The following is a 26,067-nucleotide window of genomic DNA, read 5'->3' on the forward strand; positions in this document are numbered from 1 at the left end:
TAAATGCTTTGAGTTCATCCCACGTACTGTTTCCTTTTCTGTGCCCATGAGCAACAGTACAGTCTCTGATGTGCTGAAACATCTGAATGTCACACACTCGTCACCTCTTTTCTACCCAAATTGTGCCATCCCTCCCAGACTCCTGTCTCTCCTTGGCAGTTGGGATCACCGTCTCRGTTGGCTCTGTTCTGGTTTCTCTGCGGCGAGGCTCGAAGTCAACATCAGAGTCCGATGAAGACTTCATCAGCAAAGTCGATTTCAAGCTCAATCGCCAATCCAACTCCAACTCTGCTATTTTCTGCAGCATTTACAATGCTGTCATTGCGTCCYTTAGTTTTGGTTCGGCTTGCCATTGTGAACTACACACATTGTATGTTGTACTCAGTGTCTGATTTGCCTCTGCAAGGGGAAATTATATACCATTTCCAGCCTTTCAGAATAAAATAATTAGACCGCCCACAATTCTTCATTACACTATTGTTCTAAATTCAATCATCCTATTCACTCTCATCATTCAGATCAATCAATCATCCTCCTCATCCTTCAGTTCATTGAAGTAACATGCACCATTGCGTTTCTATCGCCTGTTCAGCCATTGATGACAGAATAGCATATTTACATTTTAAGTTAGTTACTAGTGTTTGCGTAGTAGCCAGATCAATGCTGCTGCGCGAGTGGTCATGTGCTGAATGCATGGATTTTCTTGGAAAAAGTGACATTTGGAAATCGAGCTGCACTCTTTTAATTTTGAGCTCTTTCTGATACTATATAGAAATCAAAATGTTTTACCTGCATGTGACTCGGAAGGAGGATTTCATAAAGTTATGCTCCTTTCCCTGCATCTCTCAATTACAAGATGCACCCATCTATTCATGTACAATTTGATAACAGATAGGCCTAATGTAGTCACTCATCAGATTGACAAGATTAAATTGACAATGGGCTAACTTGTGTGAAAATGTGTACTTTCGATGAGCCGGCTGTGCAGGCTGACTGGCATCGTTTTCTTCCCGCTCATCAACTTGTTAAAGGATATGTTTTGCATTATTCTAAAGGCCTACTGCAACACAGCATGTTTTAGTTTCCCTTACAATACATTTGATTAGTAATATTTATAGTTAATATAACTGTTCCATAACAGCTTCTTTTTACAAAGTAAAACATAAGAGAATGGTATCAACCCGCAAGGTGCGTGGACAKATTATTTGCTGAGGAATAGGCATACACAAACTCCTCATTACACTATTGTCTTTCTAAATGAAAATAACCTCTACCCTCATCATTCAGTTAGGCCAAATTTAAATTTAATTGTGAATTAAAGTGCACAATTATCATCCATTCATCCGTTTGTCATTCAGTGAGGAGAGGGCGAGAGAGAGAGAGAGAGAGACTCATTAGCGCCTGGCTGGGTACCAACATCCTATAGCACATTGTCATGGGGGGTTACGTTGGGAATAGGTGTGAAAACTGGTAAAAAGGCTCTAAATAKTTTTCTGTTTGTGATTTCAAAATTCAGATAAATGAGCAGTGTAAAATACAAACATTTAGGAAAAGTCATGGAAGGAGCAGGACAGCTTATTTCTTTMGGCAGATGTTTTTTTTCAGTGGCCTATGGCGGTTCTAGTGTTAAGTCTTTCCATTCCCACTGTTTCAAACCACCATCAGTTAGGCAACTCTGGACACGATTTATTCATCTTAGTGACTGAGCTTCTTTCTTATAACTGTTGGTTAAAACGGGTATTTTACTCACGCACACATCAATACCTCCTAAATGAATAATATGGTTAGAACTCGTCCAGGTGGTCGGTTCTATATTAGACATTCCACACCACCACTCCCAGTAGGCTGAGGAGTCATGCCATTGATGTCAACCTGGAAATCATGTTGAGTTTAGAAGAACACTCTTATCCCAGGGCATGTTGTAACATTCTTTACTCATTTCTAAGTGTAAAAGTTGATTTTGCCTTTGAACAAGTCCCTGTTCTGTTCTTTGTGTCAGGCGAGGTCAGTACAGGTGCATCAAAGCAGGGACCGAGAGACTGAAAAACAGCTTCTATCTCAAGGCCATCAGACTGTTAAACAGCCACCACTAACATTTAGTGGCCGCTGCKAACATACTGACTCAACTCCAGCCACTTTAATAATGGGAATTGATMGAAATTATGTAAAAATGTACCACTAGCCACTTTAAACAATGCCACTTAATATAATGTTTACATACCCTACATTACTCATCTCATATGTATATGTATATACTGTACTCTATATCATCTACTGCATCTTGCCATCTTTATGTAATACATGTATCACTAGTCACTTTAAACTATGCCACTTTATGTTTACATACCCCTACATTACTCATCTCATATGTGTATATACTGTACTCTTACTATCTACTGCATCTTGCCTATGCAGTTCTGTACCATCACTCATTCATATATCTTTATGTACATATTCTTTATCCTTTACACTTGTGTGTATAAGGTAGTAGTTGTGGAATTGTTAGGTTAGATTACTTGTTGGTTATTACTGCATTGTCGGAACCAGAAGCACAAGCATTTCGCTACACTCGCATTAACATCTGCTAACCATGTGTATGTGACAAATAAAATTTGATTTGTTTAAAAAAAAAAAGATGGGGGGGAAAAAAGATTCTATTCTCTCTTCCCATGCAGAGATCATCGTGACATCACACCAGGACGGTAACTGCCCCTGCTGGTTACTAGGGAGTCCCCTGACCCCCCCCCCCCTGTGGAGATGGAGCCCCAGGGGCTGCCCAGAGCAGAGGGGGATTATGAGATGTTGGGTCTGCTGGTGCCCAGTCCCCAGAGTGAGGCGGTCACCCATGAGCTGGAGGAGCTGACCCTACAGCCCAGCAACAACCTGCCCCCCCTCAACGAACGCAAGAACGGTGAGTGGGGAGGAGAAACAAGCACACACTATGGTGATCGTCAAATTGATTGTCCTTTTTGGTTTTGAGTTGTGACCCTCTGTAATCACTGGATGTTCTCAGCTGACTCACAGTGAAACAGACTCTGGTAATAATAAGTAATCAGCTTTGTAGCATGCAGGCGATCTACTCACATTGCACAGTTGTTYTTCTGGCAGTTCTATGCGTCTGGCTATGGCACTGATGAATGAACACATGATTACTGATTTGAATGGGGCTTTAGAAACGCCATTCTGTTTGCCAGTTCCTAATGACAGCTTAGATGGCTTAAGGATATCAGTCCGACTGATTTTATATTGGGCACCCTACACAGGAAGTCTGTTTCTCATACATAATGATCAGTTTGTTCTGCTCCACTGTGATAAATGTGGTTGATTGGTTGCTCACTTGCGCGGGGCTATGCTTGAAAAGACCTTACTCAAAGCCTGGAAGATGGAACTCCAGTGAACCTGCCATAATCATGTTTATAGTGTCTTTGTTTACAACTGTGATTGGTCTTTTAACCCTTAACACTCGCATATGGGTTGAAAATAGCAGATGTGGGTACTGATAAGTATAAATTGGAACCCTCCAGCTCAGTAACATGCTATATATTACGTCATAGCTCAGGCTCTGCGCTTCACAGCGTTGTATGGGTTTGACTGCCAGCCGTCCTGAACGACAAGAGGTTGACCCCCTCCCTCCCCCAATTGGGTAACTTTGTTATTTTTTTGGTAGTCTGAGTGAGGTAAATGGTTTAAATTAAGAGGACTTTATGTATTTTGAAAGATAAGAAGGTGAGGATTAAAATATTTAAATATTGCAAAAGGGTTTTCTAATGATCAATTAGCCTTTTAAAATTATACATTTGGATTAGCTAACAAAACGTGCCATTGGAACACAGGAGTGATGGTTGCTGATAATGGGCCTCTACACCTATGTAGATATTCCATWAAAAAATCTGCCTTTTCCAGCTACAATAGTAATTTACAAAATTAACCATGTCTACACTGTATTTCTGATCAATTTCATGTTCATTTAATGGGCAAAAAATAGAATTGTCCTTGTTTTTTWAAATAAAAGCTAAGTGACCCCAATACGATATGTATTGTGRCGATACGATATGTATTGCGACGATTCGCAATTCTATATCTATTGCGATTTGATCTTCCAAACATATTGCTCGCCATGTCTGCTGCAGAGACACGAGAGAGCATGAGAACTATTTTGGATCAGTCATGGAAATAAAAGTGAGGAAAACACATTGGCTCACTTTTTAAAAGAAGATTGTGGCTAAGCTATAGGATGAAAAATATAGAGTTTTTGCACACGTACAGCCGACTAACATTAGCTAATGATACTTACAGTTATTTTTACAAATTGATACTTTGAGTCAAATATCGACGTAATATTATCCAAAAATAATATTGCGATATGTAACTAGATTTTTTTTTACCCCCCACCACTAGTCTGTCTGTGTTTTTGCATGTAAACTTGTTGCCGGTGTATGTATATGTGCACACACCTACAGTACCAGTCAAAAGTTTGTACACCTACTCATGCAAAGGTTTTTCTTTATTTTTACTATTTTCTACATTGTAGAATAATAGTGAAGACTTCAAAACTATGAAATAACACATGAAATCATGTAGTAACCAAAAAACTGTTAACAAATCAAAATATATATTTGAGATTCTTCAAAGTAGCCACCCTTTGCCTTGATGACAGCTTTGTACACTCTGGGCATTTTCTCAACCAGCTTCACCTGGAATGCTTTTCCAACAGTCTTGAAGGACTTCCCACATATGCTGAGCACTTGTTGGCTGCTTCTCCTTCACTCTGCSGTCCAACTCATCCCAAACCATCTCAATTGGGTTGAGGTTGGGTGATTGTGGAGGCCAGGTCATCTGATGCAGCACTCCATCACTCTCCTCTTTGGTCAAATAGCCCTTACACAGCCTGGAGGTGTGTTGGGTCATTTGTCCTGTTGAAAAACAAATGGTAGTCCCACTTAGCGCAAACCAGATGCGATGGCGTATTGCTGTGAGTGTGCCTTGAATTCTAAATAAATCACTGGCAGTGTCACTAGCAAATCACCATCACACCACCTCCTCCATGCTTCACTTAACAGTGGGAACCACACATGCGGAGATCATCTATTCACCTACTCTGCGTCTCACAAAGACAAGGCGGTTCGAACAAAAAATCTAAAATTTGGACTCAAGGCCAAAGGACAGACTTCCACTGGTCTAATGTCCATTGCTTGTGTTTCTTGGCCCAAGCAAGTCTCTTCTTCTTATGGGTGTCCTTTTAGTCGTGGTTTCTTTGGAGAAATTCAACCATGAAGGCCTGATACATTGTCTCGTCTGAACAGTTGTTGAGATGTGTCTGTTACTTGAACTCTGTGAAGCTTTTATTTGGGCTGTAATCTAAGGTGCAGTTAAATGACGATTTCCAATCAAATTGTATTAGTCACATGCTCCGAATAGAACAGGTGTACTCCTTACAGTGAAATGCTTACTTACGAGCCCCTAACCAACAATGCAGTTTCAAAAAAATATGGATAAGTATAAGAGAGAAAAGTAACAAGCAAGTAATTAAAGAGCAGCAGTAAAATAACAATAGTGAGACTATAGACGGTGGTACCGATACAGAGTCAATGTGCGGGGGCACCGGTTAGTTGAGGTAATATGTACATGTAGGTAGTTTTTATAGTGACTATGCATAGATGAAAACAACAGAGTAGCAGCGGTGTAAGGGGGGGGGGGTTATATGCAAATAGTCTGGGTAGCCATTTCATTAGATGTTCAGGAGTCTTACGGCTTGGGGGTAGAAGATGTTTAGAATCACGTTGAGGGAGAGGTTGTTGTCCTGGCACCACACGAACAGGTCACTGACCTCCTCCCTATAGGCTGTCTCGTCGATGATCAGGCCTACCACTGTTGTCATCAGTAAATTTAATGATGGTGTTGGAGTTGTGCCAGGCTGTGCAGTCATGAGTGGACAGAGTACTGGAGCGGACTGAGCACGCACCCCTGAGGGGCCCCTGTGTTGAGGATCAGCATGGCTTGTGTTACCTACCCTTACCACCTGGGCGCGGCCCGTCAGGAAGTCCAGGATCCAGTTTCAGAGGAAGGTGTTTAGTTCCAGGGTKCTTAGCTGATTGATTAGCTTTGAGGGCACTATGGTGTTGAATGCTGACCTGTAGTCAATGAGTAGCATTCTCACATTGGTGTTCCTTTTGTCCAGGTGGGAAAGGGCAGTGTGGAGTGCAATAGAGATTGCATCTGTGGATCTGTTGGGGCGGTATGCAAATTGGAGTGGGTCTAGGGTCTCTGGGATAATGGTGTTGATGTGAGGCATGACCAGCTTTTCAAAGTGCTGCATGGCTACAGAGGTGAGTGCTACGGGTCGGTAGTCATTTAGGCAGGRTACCTTAGTGTTCTTGGCTACAGGCACTATGGTGGTCTGCTTAAAACATGTTGGTATTACAGACTCGGACAGGGAGAGGTTGAAAATGTCAGTGAAGACACTTGCCAGTTGGTCAGCGCATGCTCGCGGTACACGTCCTGGTAATTCGTCTGYCCCTGCGACCTTGTGAGTGTTGACCTGTTTAAAGTTCTTACTCACATCGGCTGCAGAAAYCGTGATTACAGTCTTCSGGAACAGCTGGTGCTCATGCATGTTTCAGTGTTATTTGTCTCGAAGCGAGCATAGAAGTAGTTTAGTTTGTCTGATAGGCTCATGTCACTGGGTAGCTCTCGGCTATGCTTTTTTTTGTAGTCTGTGATAGTTTGCAAGCCCTGCCACATCCGACTAGCGTCAGAGCCAGTGTAGTACGATTCGATCTTAGTCCTGTATTGARGCTTTGCCTGTTTGATGGTTRGTCGGATGGCATAGCGGGATTTCTTATAAGCTTCCGGGTTAGTGTCTCGCTCCTTGAAAGCGGCAGCTCTAGCRTTTAGCTCAGTGCGGATGCTGCCTGTATTCCGTGASTTCAGGTTGGGGTATGTACATACGGTCACTGGGGACAACGTCATCGATGCACTTAACGATGAAGCCAGCGACTGATGTGGTGTACTCCTCAATGCCATCGGAGGAATCCCAGAACATATTCCAGTCTGTGCTAGCAAAACAGTCCTGTAGCTTAGCATCTGCTTCATCTGACCACTTTTTTATTGATCTAGTCACTGGTGCTTCCTGCTTTAATTTTTGCTTGTAAGCAGGAATCAGGATGATAGAATTATGGTCAGATTTTCTAAATGGAGGGCGAGGGAGAGCTTGGTATGGGTCTCTGTGGAGAATAGGTTGTTCAGAGTATTTTTTTATTTATTTTTTCAGCTCTGGTTGCACATGCTGATAGAAATTTGGTAGAACGGATTTAAGTTTCCCTGCCTCTGGGTGAGCTTTTTCTTGTTTTCTTATAGCGGAATACAGCTCCTTCAATGCTGTCTTAGTGCCAGCCTCTGACTGTGGTGGTATGTACACAGCTACGAAAAATACAGATAAACTCCCTCGGTAGATGGTGTGGTTTACAGCTTATCYTGAGATACTCTACCTCAGGCGAGCAATAGCTCGAGACTTCCTTAGATATCGTGCACCAGCTGTTATTTACAAAAATACATTGTCCGCCGCCCCTTGTCTTACCAGACGCCGCTGTTCTATCCTGCTGGTACAGCGTATAACCAGCCAGCTGTATGTTGATAGTGTCGTCGTTCATCCACGACTCCAAGAAGCATAAGATGTTACAGTTTTTAATGTCCAGTTGGTAGTTTACTCTTCCGTGTAGCTCGACGATTTAATTCTCAAAAAATTGCYCGTTTGTTAGCAGTATGGAGGGAAGTGGGGATTTATTCGATCGGCTACGAATTCTCAGAAGGTAGCCTGCCCTTCCTCCCCTCATTCTCCGCCTCTTCACGCAGATCATGGGGATCTGGGCCTGTTCCTGAGAAAGCAGTATATCCGCCTCGTCTTGCTCGTCAGAGTCGTGAATGGGAAAAAAGGATTCTGCTAGTCCGTGGTGAGTAATCGCAGTCCTTATGTCTAGAAGTCATTTTTGGTCATAAGAGATGGCTGCGGCAACATTATGTACAAAATAAGTAAAAAAAGAATTTACAAACAACGCAAATAAACAAATAAAAAATCGCAATRGGTTGGGGACACGTAAAACGTCTGACTTCTTCTACGGCGRCATTTTCTGAGGCTGTTAACTCTAATGAACTTATCCGCTGCAGCAGAGGTAACTGGGTCTTTCCTTCCTGTGGTGATCCTCATGAGAGACCGTTTCATCATAGCTCTTGATGGTTTTTGCGACTGCACTTGAAGAAACTTTGAAAGTTCTTGCTTTTTTCCAGATTGACTGATCTTCATGTCTTAAGGTAATGCTGAACTGTCATTTCTCTTTGCTTATTTGAGTTGTTCTTGCCATAATATGGACTTGGTATTTTACCAAATAYGGCTATCTTCTGTATACCACCCCTACCTTGTCACAACACAACTGATTTAAAAAAATAAAATGTTAATAATATTTTAAATGACTTGCCTAGTTAAATAAATTAAGAACACATTCTTATTTACAATGACGGCCTACCAAAAGGCATCCTGCGGGAGACGGGGGTTGGGATTAAACATTTTAATAAATGTTTAAAAAATATATAGGACAAAACACACATCACGACGAGTCAACACAACATTACATAAAGAGACACCTAAGACAACAACATAGCTTGGCAGCAGCACAATATGGCAGCAGCACAATATGGCAGCAGCACAATATGGTAGCAGCACAATATGGTAGCAGCACAAGACAGGGTACAAACATTACTGGGCACAGACAACAGCACAAAGTGCAAGAAGGTAGAGCCAACAATACATCATGCAAAGCAGCCACAACTGTCAGTAAGAGTGTCCATGACTGAGTCTTTCAATGAAGAGATTGCGATAAAACTGTCCAGTTTGAGTGTTTGTTGCAGCTCGTTCCAYTCGCTAGCTGCAGCGAACTGAAAAGACGAGCGACCCAAGGATGTGTGCTTTGGGGACCTTTAACAGAATGTGCAGAACGGGTGGAGGATGAGGGCTGCAGTAGGTATCTCAGATAGGGGGGAGTGAGGCTCAAACGCATTAAGAACGAAAGAAATTCCACAAATMAACTTTTAACAAGGCACATCTGTTCATTTAAATGCGTTTCAGGTGACAACCTCATGAAGCTGGTTGAGAGAATGCCAGGAGTGTGCAAAGCTGTCAAGGCAAAGGGTGGCTACATTGAAGAATCTCAAATATAAAATATATTTTGATTTGTTTAACACTTTTTGGGTTACTTCATGATTCCATGTGTTATTTCATAGTTTTGATGTCTTCACTATTATTCTACAATGTAGAAAATAAAGAAAAACCTTTTGAATGAGTAGGTGACTGGTACTGTATGTGTGTTTATCTCCTACATGTTAACTCAGCCCTACAGAATACAGTGTTTACGTATCACTATGACTGACAGTCTGGTCAGTGTTGTTACTACATGGAAATGTGAATCGGCTTAACAAAACAGACCCCAGTGTCACTCAGCTAGTGGTTTTGTGACTTTTTCTTCTAAAAGATGCTGTAAGGTGTTAACTTGAACTGGTCCACCCTCCTGTCCTGGTGGGTCGGTTGCGATTGACGAGGACATGCACAATCCATCTACTGACGCTTTAGATACAAACAAAGAGTCTAAGAGAATMTGCAAGAGAGGGGGCAGTGGTTGATCTGCCTACAAGAGAAGAATTGTTAGTGACATAAAGATGAAGAGTGTAGTAGAGTAGAGCTTTGAGAGAATATTGAGGCATGGACATCCAGGAAGACTTGGGGTACGGTGGTTCATSTCTCCTGTAGCTCTCTGTGTCGTCTAACAGATTGACTGACCGATAAACATATGGGACAGTAATTAGTCAGTCGTGTGCAGACCTTCCAGAGCCTCCTCAGCCCTGTCCTCCGTGGCTGATATTGACTATGGCTTGTCTGGATGTGGAGACCCCCTCGGTCTGCAGGGACAGTTTGGGATCAGGTGATTAGCTCTTGCAGCACTTGCTGCACTGCCTCTGTCAGCCTTTCTTGTTCATCAGTTGGTTGGCACATGGTGCTTGCAACACCAGAGTTGTGAGTTTGAGTTCTGCATGGGCCATAGACACAAAATGCATTTGTTAGCTAAATTAGCAGAGAGATGTTATCATCGTATTGTATCATCAGTTAGACAGTATTGTGTTAGACTGGCGATTCAGTGAGGGAGTGGATTGGAGGTAGTTTCTCAGGGTCGGATAAGGTTTCTGTCTGCTCAGAATGACTGAGGTCACAGGCTACTGAGCATACTTTAATGTGATGGATGTGTCACATAGAGGGTTTAGCCACTAAATGGTACAACTCAAAATGCATGTTCTGTATTCATCCAGTAGACTGTTTTTGTCTGGGTAATCAATTTGGTTTCCTGGTTGCAATAATGTTGTCGTTATTGTAACAGGAAGGAATCACTAAGCTTGGGTGGCATACCGTATGCTGGGGAAAAAGACACAGGCTGGTTTTTCAATACTGCTAGGGGTGTTGCCAGGGGTGTTGCCAGGGGTGTTGCCAGGGGCGTTGTCAGCTGTAATCTTGTACCCATTCGTTTGAACCCCACTCTTAGATCTGCTATTGTCAGCTCAAAAGAAGAGCCCACTGTGTTCTGCTCACCCAGTGCTTTAAGTTCAAATGTGAATTCCATAAACGTGAATACCCCCTCGGTTTTCACATCACGTAGAGTGCTTGGGCTGTTACATGGGCTTCGGTTGCTATCATGTAAYTCTGTTTATAACATTCCATCATTGGTTACTCTGAGTTCTTCATATTGACATTGGCTGCAGACTTAGGCCCTATGGTGCTAACCTTAATTCAAATTCAAAAAGTTATTCAAATTTCTTCTGCCTTTTACTAATAGGGATAGACCAAATGGTGCAATCGTATAGCCATACCAACTATATCAATATCAACCATCCGACAGGGCCCAAAACTGTCTATTGAACGTAGCTTGTTGGAGTTTCCATGTGACTTTAAAAATCATAAAGTACTTGGGTTGATGCATCTGAACATTAGGAGCTTACTTCCTAAACTAGATTTAATTCAGAAATCTGGGCTATGRAGACAAATCTGGACGTTCTGMTATTGACTGAAACCTGGATATCTGGGGACATTCRGGACTCTGATATTAATGTGTATCATGTGTTCAGAGCTGATAGACAGAGCAGAGGTGGTGGCGTGGCCATTTTTATAAAAAAATTCTGTCTCTTTGGTGAAATCCATTTCCCTTGCCCAAAAATTGTAGCTACTATCTTTAAGCCTTTGTCTGGAGAAAGATGTGTCCATAACTGTTATAGGAGTCTGTCCTCACTCGGCTAACCTTTTGTGCACTCGCGGAGWTAACTAGTTTGCCTTCTTTTACTAAATCTTAAGTTATTATTCTGGGTAACATGAATTATGATTGTGAAATGCAGGCTTTGGKCAATCTAAAAAAYTGTGTAATGATCTAAACCTKARRCAGCTGGTGGCTAAGCCTAAACGGCCCAACCCTAAAGATCCTTCAAAGTCAAKTCTGATTGAGCTTATTTTAACGAATACACCAGAGAAATGTCTCTACTAGTGTCTTCGCCAAAGACATTAGTGACCATTGCCCAGTTGTTTGTATTATACATGTGAGAATACAAAAATCTAAGCCTTGTGTCATCAKAGAGGACCTAAAAAAAGTTCAGTGAATAGGCTTTTTTACACTATCTTTATTTTAGTGACCTTGATTGTATTTCAGCTGTCCCTGAAACTGATATAGCTTTTAGCCTCTTTGCAGAAGTCTTCAATACTATTGGATAATCATGCTCCGTTCAAAAAATGAAGGTTTAAAGGTAGATTGAATGCCTGGTACACTCTGGATTTATCAGAAGTCATTCATAAAAGAGATMACGCTTGTGTCAAGGCCAGGTACACAGGCTTAGGTCCAGACTGGCAAGCTTTTAAGAAACTGAGGAATCAAATCATTGRGCAAAAAATAAAATCAGAAAGGCTAATGATTATGATGTAACCGCTCCTTCAAATTGTAATAGGAACCRGGCTAAATTCTGTAAAACTGTCAAATACCTGAAGGGTTCTATTTCCTCCTCTGCCAGAACAAATGAATTTAGATACTGGCCTCATTTACGGAAAGAAATGCCGTCATTGATGCGTTTTATTTCGGCGGGCTATCTCTTTGAAAGAACTTCTAAGCCTGTTCACAATGTTATTGGTCTGGATGCTGATAAAGGAAACTTGCTGAATGATCAGAGAAATGATAGTCTCAGCTTTTCTTTTAGGCTATTTGCAGAATAGTAAGACCTGGATGCTTTGCTAGCAATAGACAACAAGAATTCCACAGGGYCCAACCAATTGGATCCTGGTCTGCTTAAGTGCGTAGCGCTCATCATTGTTGGCTCAATAACACACACTTTTTWTTWATTTAACATTGTTATCAGGAAAAATTCCAGAAGTCTGGTAATCAGCTCTTGTGCTGCCTCGCCATAAGGACGGGGATAGTAGGAATCTTAATCATTATCGACCCATTTCAAGGCTTCCTTGTCTAGCTAAGATTCTCGAATCGTTGGTAAATTTACAACTTTGCTCCCTTTTTTTTTCTTTTTTTCTAAGAAATATATGTTGAATGTAAACCAATCAGGTTTTAGGCCTGGGCATAGCACTAATACAGCAACCACTTTAGTTGTTAATGTTCTTGTCAATGCTTTATACACTAAATGAAATGTGCTGCTTTGTTTGTGGACCTGTCAAAAGCATTTGATAATGTTGATCATGCTATTTTATTTAATAAGTTGTCCTCTATAGGCCTGAGCTRTGACGCATGTTCATAATTTCTTGATTATCTTAGTGACAGAATTCAGGCCATCGTGATTGATGGGTTAGTCTGAATTTCTTGAAGTGCATAAATGTGTACCACAGGTTGTTTTTGGGACCTGTTCTCTTCACTATTTATACAAACACCATTGGTCAATCTGTTAAAAATGGTCAAATTCATCTATATGCGGATGATGATATTGCCCCGAATGTTAATCTAGCTTTTTCAAAACTACAGTCAGATTTCATAGCTATGCAGTAATCCTTTGCTGATTTTAAAACTACTGGCTATACTGGCAAAACAAAATTAARGTTTTTAAACTCGTGTAAGAATGTTTCAGATTGATTACATGTTCACTCATTAGATGGTTTTCCAATAGAACGTGTTCGCACATGTATGGGCTGTCCCCAATTTTTTAAAATAATAATCTTGGTTGACCAATAGTTGTCTGGTTTTTCAAACAATCGATTGGTTGAAATTCTAAAACGTATGTTTTTCCATATAGACACACCCTACAGTGCATTCGGGAATTATTCAGACCCTTCCCTTTTTCCACATTTTGTTACGTTACAGCCTTATTCTAAAATTGATTAAAAGTTCATTTAAAAAAAACGTATTTACATAAGTATTCAGAACTTTTGCTATGAGACTTGAAATTTAGCTCAGGTGCATCCTGTTTCCATCGATCATCCTTGATATGTTTCTACAACTTGATTTGTATTCCACCTGTGGTCAATTCAATTGCTTGGACATGATTTGGAAAGGCACACCTGTCTATATAAGGTCCCACAATTGACAGTGCATGTTGGAGCAAAACCAAGCCATGAGTTCGAAGGAATTGTCCGTAGAGCTCCGAGACAAGATTGTGTCGAGGCACAGATCTGGGGAAGGGTTTGGAACCACTAAGACTCTTCCTGGAGCTGGCCGCCCGGCCAAACTGAGCAATTGGGAGAGAAGGGCCTTGGTCAGGGAGGTGACCAAGAACCCAAAGGTCATTCTGACAGAGCTCCAGAGTTCCTCTGTGGAGATGGGAGAAGCTTCCAGAAGGACAACCATCTCTGCAGCACTCCACCAATCAGGCCTTTATGGTAGAGTGGCAAGACGGAAGCTACTTCTCAGTAAAAGGCACATGACAGCCCGCTTGGAGTTTGCCAAAAGGCACCTAAAGACTCTCAGACCATGAGAAACAAGATTCTCTGGTCTGATGAAACCAAGATTGAACTCTTTTGCCTGAATGCCATCATGTCTGGCACCATTCCTACAGTGAAGCATGGTGGTGGCAGCATCATGTTGTGGGGATGTTTTTCAGTGGCATGGACTGGGAGACTAGTCAGGAGAAGGGGAAAGATGAACGGAACTAAGTACAGAGCGATACTCGATGAAAACCTGCTCCAAAGCGCTCAGGACCTCAGACTGGGGTGAAGGTTCACCTTCCAACAGGACAACGACCCTAAGCACACAGCCAAGACAACGCAGGAGTGGTTTTGAGAAGTCTCAATGTCCTTGAGTGAGCCCGGACTTGAACCCGATAGCTGTGCAGCAACGCTCCCCATCCAATCTGACGAGCTTGAGAGCATCTGTAGTGAAGAATGGGAGAAACTCCCCAAATACAGATGTGRCAAGCTTYTAGTGTCATACGCAAGGCTGTAATCACTGATTTAAGGTGCTTCAACAAAGTACTGKGTAAAGGGTTTGAATACTTACGTATTTTATCTAACGGGTGATGTTACACTTGTATGCAATTCACTACTAAATGTTTGCCATCAGATAGCCTATAATGTCTTCATGCCAGAAGTCAAAAAGCTCTGGATGAGTTATTTCTTCCCTGTGCTTCCTACTAGCGTTTTTTTCTTTTTCTCCCATTTGTGCCTTGTACACGCATGCTTTCCATAACTTTGTTCATTTGCACAATTTCTCTCATTCACTTTTGCATGTAAATGTCACACTCACGAAAATGACATTCGGTAGCTATTGGCTATGCTTGTATAACTTTATGATCTGTATTTTGCTGTCTTTGCAATTTAGTTTATGTTCGTTTTCGCTCGTTAGCATTTAGCTGACAGCGTCTATGTGATCTCGCTATTAGTTTCTAATTTTGTTAGCTTTCGGTACTAGAGCCCAATGGGCTTTTCTTGTGTCTATGCCGGTAATACCATAAATCCCGGATGAGAGAAGGACGGTATGAAAATTAGATACCGCAAGCCAATTAATCAAGTACATTTAGGCTAGCTGATTTAGCTGTTTGAAATCATGTTTTGCCTGTTTAGCTATTTGAGAGAAATCACAATTCCCCCTGATGTTCTGTTCCTGTATAATTTTCCAATGCTTTTGATTATTGAAATTAGTTTATGCCGGATTTGATTAGCCTGGCTGCAGCTAAAAGGAACAAAGAATGAAACCGTTTTAAGTAATTCAATTATTGTTCTGAAAAGGGATTCAAGTGAAACCAACCAGGCTTGTTAATGATTTGATGGACATTCCATTGTTGTCACACTGCTGGTGGTAAAGGAAGTGAGTTGTGGTGGCCGTGGGAGTCCAAACTTTGCTGGTCTGTGTGTCTAGCGTTCTAAACAGAACCACATCCTCTTGTGAAACCTCAGATGTCAGTTAGTCATGATGACTTCAGACCCGCAGATGCAGGCAGTTTCTGGTTGTGTTTACTGAAGAGTCTACATTTCTCTCCCCCCCCCCCCCCCCCCCCCCCCCCCCCAACAGTCCTTCAGCTGAGGCTACAGCAGAGACGTACCCGTGAGCAGCTGGTAGACCAGGGCATCATGCCTCGTGAGTATGGGCACTGCCACTTCATGTAGTCATAATTGAGTTATGTGTTAGAGTTAGAGGTGTCTGTTGAGAAGCTGACAATGTGTTTCTCTCCATGCAGCTCTAAAGAGCCCAGCGGCATTTCATGAGCAGATACGCAGCCTGGAGAGAGCCAGGGTAAGAGCTCAGCCTTGCAAATACATTCCCCAATATATTCAGTATTCTTGTATGGACATTTCTTGAAAATGCCCTGTCCCCGTTTTCCCTTTCCCAGACTGAAAACTTCCTGAAACACAAGATCCGCAGCCGACCAGAGAGATCTGAACTGGTCAGAATGCACATCCTCAAGGAGACTGGGGCAGAGCCCTCCCTGCAGGCCACCCAGATGAAGCTGAAGAGGGCCAGGCTGGCTGACGACCTGAATGAGAAGCTGGCCCAGCGCCCCGGCCCCATGGAACTGGTAGAAAAGAACATTCTGCCTGTAGAACCCAGCGTCAAGGAGGCCATCATTGGTAAGGCCTGGTAGAGAGAGAGAAAGTGATATGGAGCCGTATCAGGAGTCTGAGTGTAGGAGTGCTGAATTGGGATCAGTTTTGTTTTTTAGATCATAATAAATACAATTAGATGGACAGCCTGAACCTGCCTAAATCACAGAATTCTGAGGCCTGTTCGTTCACCTTTACCCCTTTCTAAACTTGATGTGGACATTTTGGTTAATGTGCTGTGTTAATGTTGAATGTGTTGGTCCCTCAGTAAACTACCCCAAAGCGCTGGACACGTATGGGTTTGAGGAGGACAGCGGGGACGCCCTGTCTCCAGAGCAGCCAGCCAGCCATGAGTCCAAGGCCTCCACACCCTCCCCTGGGGAACCTCGGACCCTGGAGGCCCCCTGCCCACCACCGCTGCCCACAATCACCAACAACCACACAATCCTACAGGTAGGACTAGGGAGGTTCTTTATCCACTTGAATTTCCTTTTGAAGGACAATACATATGCTTCATCATACCTGAGTTACAAAGAGAGGGTATATTACTTGAAACTTTCAGAGTTTACCAGTAAACTACTAGAATTTTGGTAGCTTTCAAGGTTTGGGGGGGAATTTTATAAGATGACATCTAGTGGCCTTTTTGGGTACTACAGATTATCACAGGTGTCTAATTAGCTATGGTTCTCTGTGTAAAATAATCAAATAAGATGACTTTAAAATAAGCATTTTAATGACAAAGCTGTAAAACATGATCTTATATATATATATATATATATATATATATACCATCAACTTAGTGAATACCATTGATGTTTTAATATGAGGGTTTCAGCATTAAATATATTTTATATTTCTTTACAGTTATTTATTTTACTATGTCTTTGTTATCAGTGTTTTGCCATTAAACTGGTGGCAGTTGTGAAAAAAGTTAATAGTTGAAAGACTTTCAGTTAATTAAAAATAATGCTGTTGATTTTAGATGCTATTTTCTCTTGAACAATATGGTCTATCCACTAGAGCAGTGTTTCCCAACTCCAGTCCTCGGGTACCCTCCAAAAGTACACATTTTTGTTGTAGCCGTGAACAAGCACACCTGATTCAACTTGTCAATGAATCATCAAGCTCTCAATGAGTTGAATCAGACGAGTTTGTTCGGGGCTACAACAAAAATGTGTGTTGATGAGGTACTTGAGGACTGGAGTAAGGAAATCTGGACTAGAAACTCATGGAAAATATGGACACAAATGTATAAAAAACGAGTATGTATATGAATATCTTTTTTTAAAGTTATCCAAGTATAAATGACCAAAGTAACTTTGGTAAATTACCAGTAGCTTTGCAACCCTAATCATACCTCTCGTTCTTTGTCTACCCCTGAATGATTGTAATAATTTATGTAAATGTTCAGAGAAATGCAAATTATTAACAAGAACCTTAGTTATGTAAGTTATAGGCTTACAGTTATGACTGAAATCTGTTCCTCTGTCTTCTGTCCCAGCCCTTTCCTGTTGTCACCCAGGCAACGGCAGACTTCCTCAAAGCTCTCTCCACCAAAGAGCTGCCAGTCAGTCGCCCAGCACCCGCGTCTCAGCCTATCATCACTGTCGTTCCTTCAAAGCCAGGGCCCACCCTAGTGAAAGTAAGCAGACACATTGTTCTGTGTACTGTTTAGGAAAGTATACTTTGTAAACATCAAGCTTCACATTGAAACAAAAGCTCAGTCTTTGAACTAGCATTGAATCCAAATCGCTGAATAAATTAATGTAAATATATCTTTCTGTACTAAAATCTGGATTGTCATCTTTCGGTCATTGAAAAAAAACAGTACTTGAGTCACTTCTCAACACAGATTGTCAGACCTGTCCCTGTTCATTAAAACAAGTCTGTAAGGCAGACTGACTAGTTTTCAATCATGTGCATCTTCTTTATCTTGATGTTTCTCCTCTCTCATCCCACAGCAGAGCCAGCCCAAACAGCCGGGAGAGAGGAATCGCAGTAAGAAGGGCAAGGAGCCAAAGCCCCGGGTCAAGAAGTTAAAGTACCACCAGTATGTCCCCCCAGACCAGAAACAGGAGGCCAGCGATGCCCCCATGGACTCATCCTACGCCAAGATCCTCCACCAGCAGCAGCTCTTCCTCCAGCTGCAGATCKTCAACCAGCAGCAGCAGCAGCACTACAACTACCACACCATCCTCCCAGCACCCTTAAAGTAGGATTTTACTGTCATATCAGGGCAAGAAAATAACACTCCTGGGGTCAAATCGAAACTTCCACTTAAGTCCAATCTCCACTTTGTCAATGGGAGACTTAGTGAAAATGTGATTTAAGTTTGCATTTGCCCCAGAGGCTCAATAGACCTGAAATTCCGAGATCCGACCCGAGCGTCCGGTAGTCTTGGGCGATACCCTGGTTTACGGTATAAACAGTATATTTAAAAAATACAGATGGTCTGATTTTCAATACCGGGGGGTTGGTGGCACCCCCGCCTCGCTGGTGTGCGTGCTACGCCACTGCTTGTAACTTAAAGGAAAATTCCACCTAAAAACTATATTTTGTTATTTGTTTCTTTAGTCCATTGTTGACATAGTCACAAAATGTTTTGCTTATCAGCAATCAAGTTTTCAAGATATTGTATGTAACTTTCAAAATACAGAATACACCTATAAAATACACCTATAAAGCAAACCAACTGTTGTTGTTTCCAATGGCCTGAATGGCAAACTGACAATTAGCTAGTTTCCAATAACAAATCCTCTGTAATGATATTAATAACCTGCAGGATGTTGTTTTGGCCTTTTCTATCATTTCCCTGTTAGTGGGAGTTGATCCAAGGCCCATTAGAACTGTGTATGTCAGTTATTGTTGGAACTCTGCATTGTTCTATTGACTGATTGTGTACTAAGGTGCAGGGCAGATAAAGCTCCTTATTCCTTTCATATTGCTAACACATTTCCCTTCTCTCTCTCTTTCCCCCACATTTCCCCTCCCTTCTTCGCCATATCTCACTCCACCCTCTTTACACTCCCTTTTCCTCTTGTTTCTCTCTCCATTCACCTCCCTCTCCTCCTCCAGGCCTGTAGCTGAGGGTCAGAACAGCAGTGTGAGCGGCCTGCCAACCTCTATAGTGCTGTCCCTACCTCCTGCCGCCCATGTCACTGTCCCTACTCCCACCCCTGTCCGTCCCAACAGCCTGTCCAACCGCAAGCCTGGCCACCTGCCTCCTAACCTGGAGGACATGAAGGTGGCCGAGTTGAAACTGGAGCTGAAATTGCGAAGCCTCCCTGTCTCAGGGACCAAGACTGATCTCATCGAGAGGCTGAAGCCCTACCAGGAGAGTCCCAGCACCCCGGTCCCAACCCCCGGCCCTAAAACCCTCCCCTCCTCAGTTCCCATAGAGGTTGGCTCATCCCCTGCACTTCTCCTACCTGCCCACCAGGTGGCACCAGAGAGCATGAGCGCCACAGCCCCAGTGTCCCCAATCCCCACAGACCTCGCCACCTTCAGAGACGACGGAGGGATGCCCAGGGTATCCAAGCTCCTTTGCGACCCCCAGAGGGTGAGCCTCTGTCGGACAGGCGCGGGGATGTCCCACCTTGGGCTGGGTGTTGTCCCGGAGGAGAAAGACCGACGGCTCCACGAGAAGGAACGTCAGATCGAGGAGCTGATGAGGAAGCTGGAGCAGGAGCAGAGGCTGGTGGAGGAGCTCAAGATGCAGCTGGGGGTGGAGAAGAAGACCCAGCCCCTCCAGGAACCCTCCTCAGACCCCGTCCCCATGATCCAGACCTCCAACGCAGTCAAAATGGAAGGCAGGGTCCTTCCTAACTGCTCAGCCATGATTAACTCAACCCTGGCCCCACAGACTCTCCCCACTGTGGTGAAGGTAGAGGATGTCATTTGTAACTCCAGACCCCATTCCCAGCCCAATCCGGCCCCCAGTCTGCCCCAGTTCTTCATCAGCCACCAGGGGAGAGTGTCCCAGGTTCTAGGCCAGCCTGTTTCCCAGACCCTACTCACGGCCCAGGATGGCTCTACTCAGATCCTCCTTCCTGTCCTCCAGGCTACGTTGTCAAATCAAGCCCCAGGTTTGATGCAAGCCTCCATCTCCCAGCTGCATACCACCAAGATGGAGACAGCCTCCACTCAGCAGATAACTAATCACAACCACATTTTGCAGGTGATTTCAAGTCACATAGATGCACATCTTAAATCAGGTTACAGACCAGTTAACTAGGCGTAAGACCTCTAGACTTAGCGAGTGCAGTGATATTAGCAAGGTAGTTAATTAGTTTCTTAACACTACGATCCTGTATTTTTACCCCCTTCTGTGTCTTTTCTAGACTGTTACAGTTTGTAATGGCTCTGGGATGGTGGAGAACCAGACTATGCCCGACATGCCTCCCCAGTGTTTCCTGAGCAGCTCCCCAGATAACAGGCTCTCTCCCCGTGGGGCATCACCCAGCCACAACCTTTCCAATGGGCCTGTTAACAAGGTACGCTTTCTCTATTTATTATTAGGAAAACATCATACTCTAACCTAAATGTGATGCAAAATACATATTGCAAACCTACCTTTCTCTCTCAAATCCTTTCAAATCTTACATTCGGTATATGAGTCTTTGTTACAGACCAGGTAGGTTGTGTTAAATGTTTTCCTCTTCTCTCAATCCCCCCAGTCTCCATCCCAGCCCGCCTTCATCCTCCACCCCTCCTCCCTCGTTACCCAGCCCCCCAAGAACAGGGACCCCCCCCGCTACGAGGATGCAGTTAAACAGACCCGCAACCTGCAGCAGGCCAACAACCTCACACAGGTGAACACTAGGGTTGAATGGCATTTGCCAAGATTTACTGCCCAAAACCACTCCCTTTTCCCGCCATAAATAACTGCGAGAAACCGGTAAATTATAATCAAATTTGTATGAACAGCATGACGTTAAATTATATGCAATGTCTACATCTGAGTTCTCTATGGCCTTCTCTCTGGTCAATGCATGATGAATCATCAACACTTAGGTTGGAGACAGACAGCCCATCTAAGTATTATCCTATCATCTCATGGTAACATTTTATTGTGACAGGTAGACCTACATTTGCTGCAGCTTAGCCTGTGCTACAGTAATATAAAGACTGACTGAGCATCTAATTTACACATCTCCATCTGACTTTCGGGGGTCAACTTTTAAAACAGGTCTAAGGCACTGCATCTCAGTGCTAGAGGCGTCAGTACAGACCATGGTTTGATTCATGCCAGCAGCATACCACCCTGCATTCCACTGCTGGCTTGCTTCTGACGCTAAGCAGGGTTGGTCCTGGTCGGTCCCTAGATGGGAGACCAGATGCTGCTGGAAGTGGTGTTGGTGGGCCAGTAGGAGGCACCCTTTCCTCTGGTCAAAAAATAAAATCCCAATACCCCAGGGCAGTGATTGGGGACATTGCCCTGTGTAGGGTGCTGTCTTTCGGATGGGACGTTAAACGGGTGTCCTGACTCTCTGTGGTCACTAAAGATCCCATGGCCCTTATCATAAGAGTAGGGGTGTTAACCCCGGTGTCCTGGCATACCATCATGGTCACTTAATAATCCCCAGTTTACAATTGGCTCATTCATTTCCCCTGTAACTATTCCTCAGGTTGTTMCTGTAAATGAGTGTCTTCTCAGTCAACTTACCTGGTAAAATAAGGGTTATTTAACAAAAAGATATCATGCTGTATCACAACCGTCCGTGATTGGGAGTCCCATAGGGCGGCGCACAATTGCCCCAGCATTGTCCGGGTTATGGTTTGGACGGGTTAGGCCGTCATTGTAAATAATAATTTGTTCTTAACTGACTTAAATAAAGGTTCAATTAAATAGAAATATTATTGCTTTAAGTCAGTGCACATGCGAACACTCTCTTTCAGTCTTTGTCTCTCCAACTCCATTCAAATTGCATCCAAAATAGATCATCCTGTTCAAGATTGATATATAGATATCCTAGCCTACCTCTTTCAGGTTTTATTTTTATTTAACTAGGCAAGTCGGTTAAGAACACATTCTTATTTACAATGACGGCCTACCAAAAGGCAAAAGGCCTCCTGCGGGGACGGGGATTAAAAATATAAATAAATGAAATACAAATATAGGACAAAACACACATCACTACATAGAGAGAGACCTAAGACAACACAGCATGGCAGCAATACATGACTACAACACAACATGGCAGCAGCACAACATGGTTACAGCACAAAACAGGGTACAAACATCATTGGGCACAGACAACAGCACAAAGGGCAAGAAGGTAGAGACAACAATACATCATGCAAGCAGCCACAACTGTCAGTAAGAGTGTCCATGATTGAGTCTTTGAATGAAGAGATTGAGATCAAACTGTCCAGTTTGAGTGTTTGTTGCAGCTTGTTCCAGTCGCTAGCTGCAGCGAACTGAAAAGACGAGTGTGCTTTGGGGACCTTTAACAAAATGTGACTGGCAGAACGGGTGTTATATGTGGAGGATGAGGGCTGCAGTAGATATCTCAGATAGGGGGGAGATAAGAGGGTTTTATAAATAAGCAAAGAACCAGTGGGTCTTGCGATGGGTWTACAGAGATGACCAGTTTACAGAGGAGTATAGAGTGCAGTGATGTGTCCTATAAGGAGCATTGGTGGCAAATCTGATGGCCGAATGGTAAAGAACATCTAGCCGCTCGAGAGCACCCTTTCCTGCCGATCTATAAATTAAGTCTCTGTAATCTAGCATGGGTAGAATGGTCATCATCAGGGTTAGTTTGGCAGCTGGGTTGAAAGAGGAGTGATTACGATAGAGGAAACCAAGTCTAGATTTAACTTTAGCCTGCAGCTTTGATATGTGCTGAGAGGACAGTGTACCGTCTATCCATACTCCGAAGTACTTGTATGAGGTGACTACCTCAAGCTCTGAACCCTCAGAGGTAGTAATCACACCTGTGGGGAGAGGCAATCTTCTTACCAAACCACATGACCTTTGTTTTGGAGGTGTTCAGAACAAGGTTATGAGTAGAGCATTTAACACAAGTATAAGACTGTAGCATCTGCACATAAATCTGCACATAAGTAGATGAGAGAGCTTCCTACTTCCTGAGCTATGTTGATGTAAATGGAGAAGAGCGTGGGGCCTTGGATCGAGCCTTGGGGTACACCCTTGGTGACAGGCAATGGCTGAGATGGCAGATGTTCTGACTTTGTACACTGCACTCCTTTGAGAGAGGTAATTAGCAAACCAGGCCAAAGACCCCTTAGACACCAATACTCCTTAGCCGGCCCAAAGAATGGAATGGTCTACCGTATCAAAAGCTTTGGCCAAGTCAATAAAAATAGCAGCACAACATTGCTTAGAGTCAAGGGCGATGGTGACATCATTGAGGACCCTTTAAGGTTGCAGTGACACATCCATAACCTGAGCGGAAACCAGATTGCATACCCGAGAGAATACTATAGACATCAAGAAAGCCAGTCAGTTGATTATTGACAAGTTTTTCCAACACTTTTGATAAACAAGGCAAAATAGAAATAACAGTTTGATCTCCCCTTTAAATAAAGGACGAACTGTGGCTGCCTTCCAAGCAATGGGACAGGTTAAAAAGGTCAGAGATAGGCTTGGCGATTTTATAGGGGCAGCAACCTTAAAGAAGAATGGGTCTTAACCATCTGACCCAGATGTTTTTTTGGGGTCAAGTTTATGGAGCTCCTCTAGCACCTCGGACTCAGCGACCGCCTGCAGGGAGAAATTTTGTTTTGGGGCAGGGGAAAAAGAGGGAGGAGCATCGGGGCTAGTAGCATTATAAGGCGTGGGAGATGAGGAAATGTTGGATGGGGAAGGAGGCATGGCTGAGTCGGATAGGAATCCTGACTTAATGAAGTGGTGATTAAAAAGCTCAGCCATGTGCCACAACCATATCATCAACTTTAAGGGACATGGGCAGCTGTGAGGAGGAGGGTTTATTCTCCAGGTCTTTTAACCTTTTTCCAGAACTTAATGGAGTTAGACTCACAAAGGGAGAACTGCTTCTTAAAGTAACTAACTTTGACCTTCTGGATAGCCTGAATGTACTTATTTCTCATTTGCCTGAACAAGAGCATGCCTGAGTATGCATGTGCCGAGCCTTTCGCAAAATGCAATTCTTGTGGTGGAGTAACTCTGCAAGATCACGGTTGAACCAGGGGCTGAACCTGTTTTTAATTCTTATTTTCTTTGTGGGGGAGGCCAGGTAATGCAGAGGCCAGGTACAGAGGCCAGGTAATGCCAGGTAATTTACAGAGGCCAGGTAATGCATTCAGTGCCTTATATTTAGGTAATGAATGATGTGTTATGCATAATAAGCTTTTAACTTAAAGCCTCTGTCTCTTGCATATAAGCAAGCATCTATGCTTCGTTGGCCTCTAAAAAGGCTCCTTAGCTCTTGGAGTCCCATGCAAATAAAGCGAGACTAGAATAGCTTGCTGGACATTATGCTTTTAGTGTTTCTTATACGTATAGTCTATTCGAAGAGGGACGGAAGCTCTTTTTTTCTGAATGTTAAATACAGCAGCCCAATAGAACTCACAGGTAGATCGAAAGAAGAGCGAACTCTCAGTGGCGGTAGGCTATAGCAGTTATTTATTCAGACCCATAACAATTCAATGCTCTTGAAGAAAAGTGAAAGCCGTCTGCATCTAATTCTAGTCATATATTATTCAAGCATGTCATTAGAATGATGAAGATAAGGACAACAAAACATATTTAATTTAACTGTTGAAAGCGAGGAAGGAATGAAATAACACTAAAGAGAGAGAGGAGATATGCTAATAACGTTCGTGGAAATATTATGAGAAATGTAAATCCAACTCGCTAGCCTGTACTTGTAACTTTATAGGCCTCTTGTGCTGCACCAGAATTCAATGTTTTCGCTCTGCTTTATCGTGGTTTGAACGAGGTGTGTAATTCCAGTCCATATAATACAATACAGTAATCCCTCGTTTATCGCGGGGGTTACGTTCCGAAAATGACCCGCGATAAGTGAAATCCGCGAAATAGAAAACTTTTTTTTTTTTTACAATTAGCAACTATTACATGTATACAAATACAGTGACTCACGTGTAGGCCGTTTCGTCGACATTATGGGTTTAGGAGATGTTCGAAATTACAAGATAATTTGGCCAACTTAATGTAAATTTGCCAAGCTGTTTTATGTACGTACACATAACTGCACGAGACGACAAAATGATAGCACAATTCGTAGCATGTTTTGATACAAGAAGCGGGAGTGAGTTTTTAGCGAATCAGAATGCTGAGCACAATGCACAAAAAAAAAAAAAAAATGCATTATGAAAATCCGCGAAATAGCGAATCCGCGATAAGTGAACCGCGAAGTGGCGAGGGATCACTGTACAGTAATAGTCTACACTCAAAAAGATTAGCCTACTGGAGCTAGTTTAATTTATTTACCCAAGAGAGCATATAACTAGTTACATCTATGGGCTTTCATGTTTTTCTGCCYTGCGTAATGTGGAGTAGCCTATGTCATATAGCCTATGTATTGAATAACGGCACAATCATTTGAGTTTTTGGGGCTTGGGCTCATTAAATGTCTTTTAATGTAGGGCTCATAAAATGTATTTAATCAGGCTCAGGTTGCATCAGGTTTGAATTTTCAATCAAAGCTCTAATCAAATCCAGACATAGGCCTATTTATATGTTTTATAATGCTTTTGAATGACACTTCTGGTTTTGGCGGGAAATATCGGGTTACATGGGAGAAAAGTGATTTATTCTCTGGATGAAACATTTTGTAAAATACTGGGAAAATATTCAACCCTAGTGAACGCACACGCTCGTACAGTAAGACAGACACACACACACATTCACAAATGTATGATGTGCGCTCTGTAATGCAATTGGTCACACCCGAGAGAGTCATGTTATTGGTCATGCATCTCCACCCCCTTACCTTATTGGCTCTCTCAGGTTTCCACGGCAACCAGCCAGCAGATGGACGACCTGTTTGACATCCTGATTCAGAGTGGAG

General features: G+C 42.8%; 1 protein-coding gene across 1 annotated transcript in view; it reads left to right on the forward strand.

The window, feature by feature from the left end:
• Positions 1-26,067, forward strand: part of mrtfba (myocardin related transcription factor Ba) — a 45,688-nt gene that overhangs the window by 14,202 nt on the left and 5,419 nt on the right. The window contains exons 3-13 of the mRNA XM_023993354.2: positions 2,676-2,911; positions 15,519-15,584; positions 15,685-15,740; positions 15,838-16,075; positions 16,317-16,501; positions 17,550-17,690; positions 18,010-18,260; positions 19,124-20,225; positions 20,389-20,541; positions 20,725-20,859; positions 26,007-26,067. Coding sequence (XP_023849122.1) covers positions 2,758-2,911; positions 15,519-15,584; positions 15,685-15,740; positions 15,838-16,075; positions 16,317-16,501; positions 17,550-17,690; positions 18,010-18,260; positions 19,124-20,225; positions 20,389-20,541; positions 20,725-20,859; positions 26,007-26,067 — 2,542 coding nt within the window. The 5' untranslated portion in view covers positions 2,676-2,757. The remainder of the gene's footprint in view (positions 1-2,675; positions 2,912-15,518; positions 15,585-15,684; positions 15,741-15,837; positions 16,076-16,316; positions 16,502-17,549; positions 17,691-18,009; positions 18,261-19,123; positions 20,226-20,388; positions 20,542-20,724; positions 20,860-26,006) is intronic.

Source organism: Salvelinus sp. IW2-2015, linkage group LG8, assembly GCF_002910315.2.
Source record: "Salvelinus sp. IW2-2015 linkage group LG8, ASM291031v2, whole genome shotgun sequence".
NCBI lineage: Eukaryota > Metazoa > Chordata > Actinopteri > Salmoniformes > Salmonidae > Salvelinus > Salvelinus sp. IW2-2015.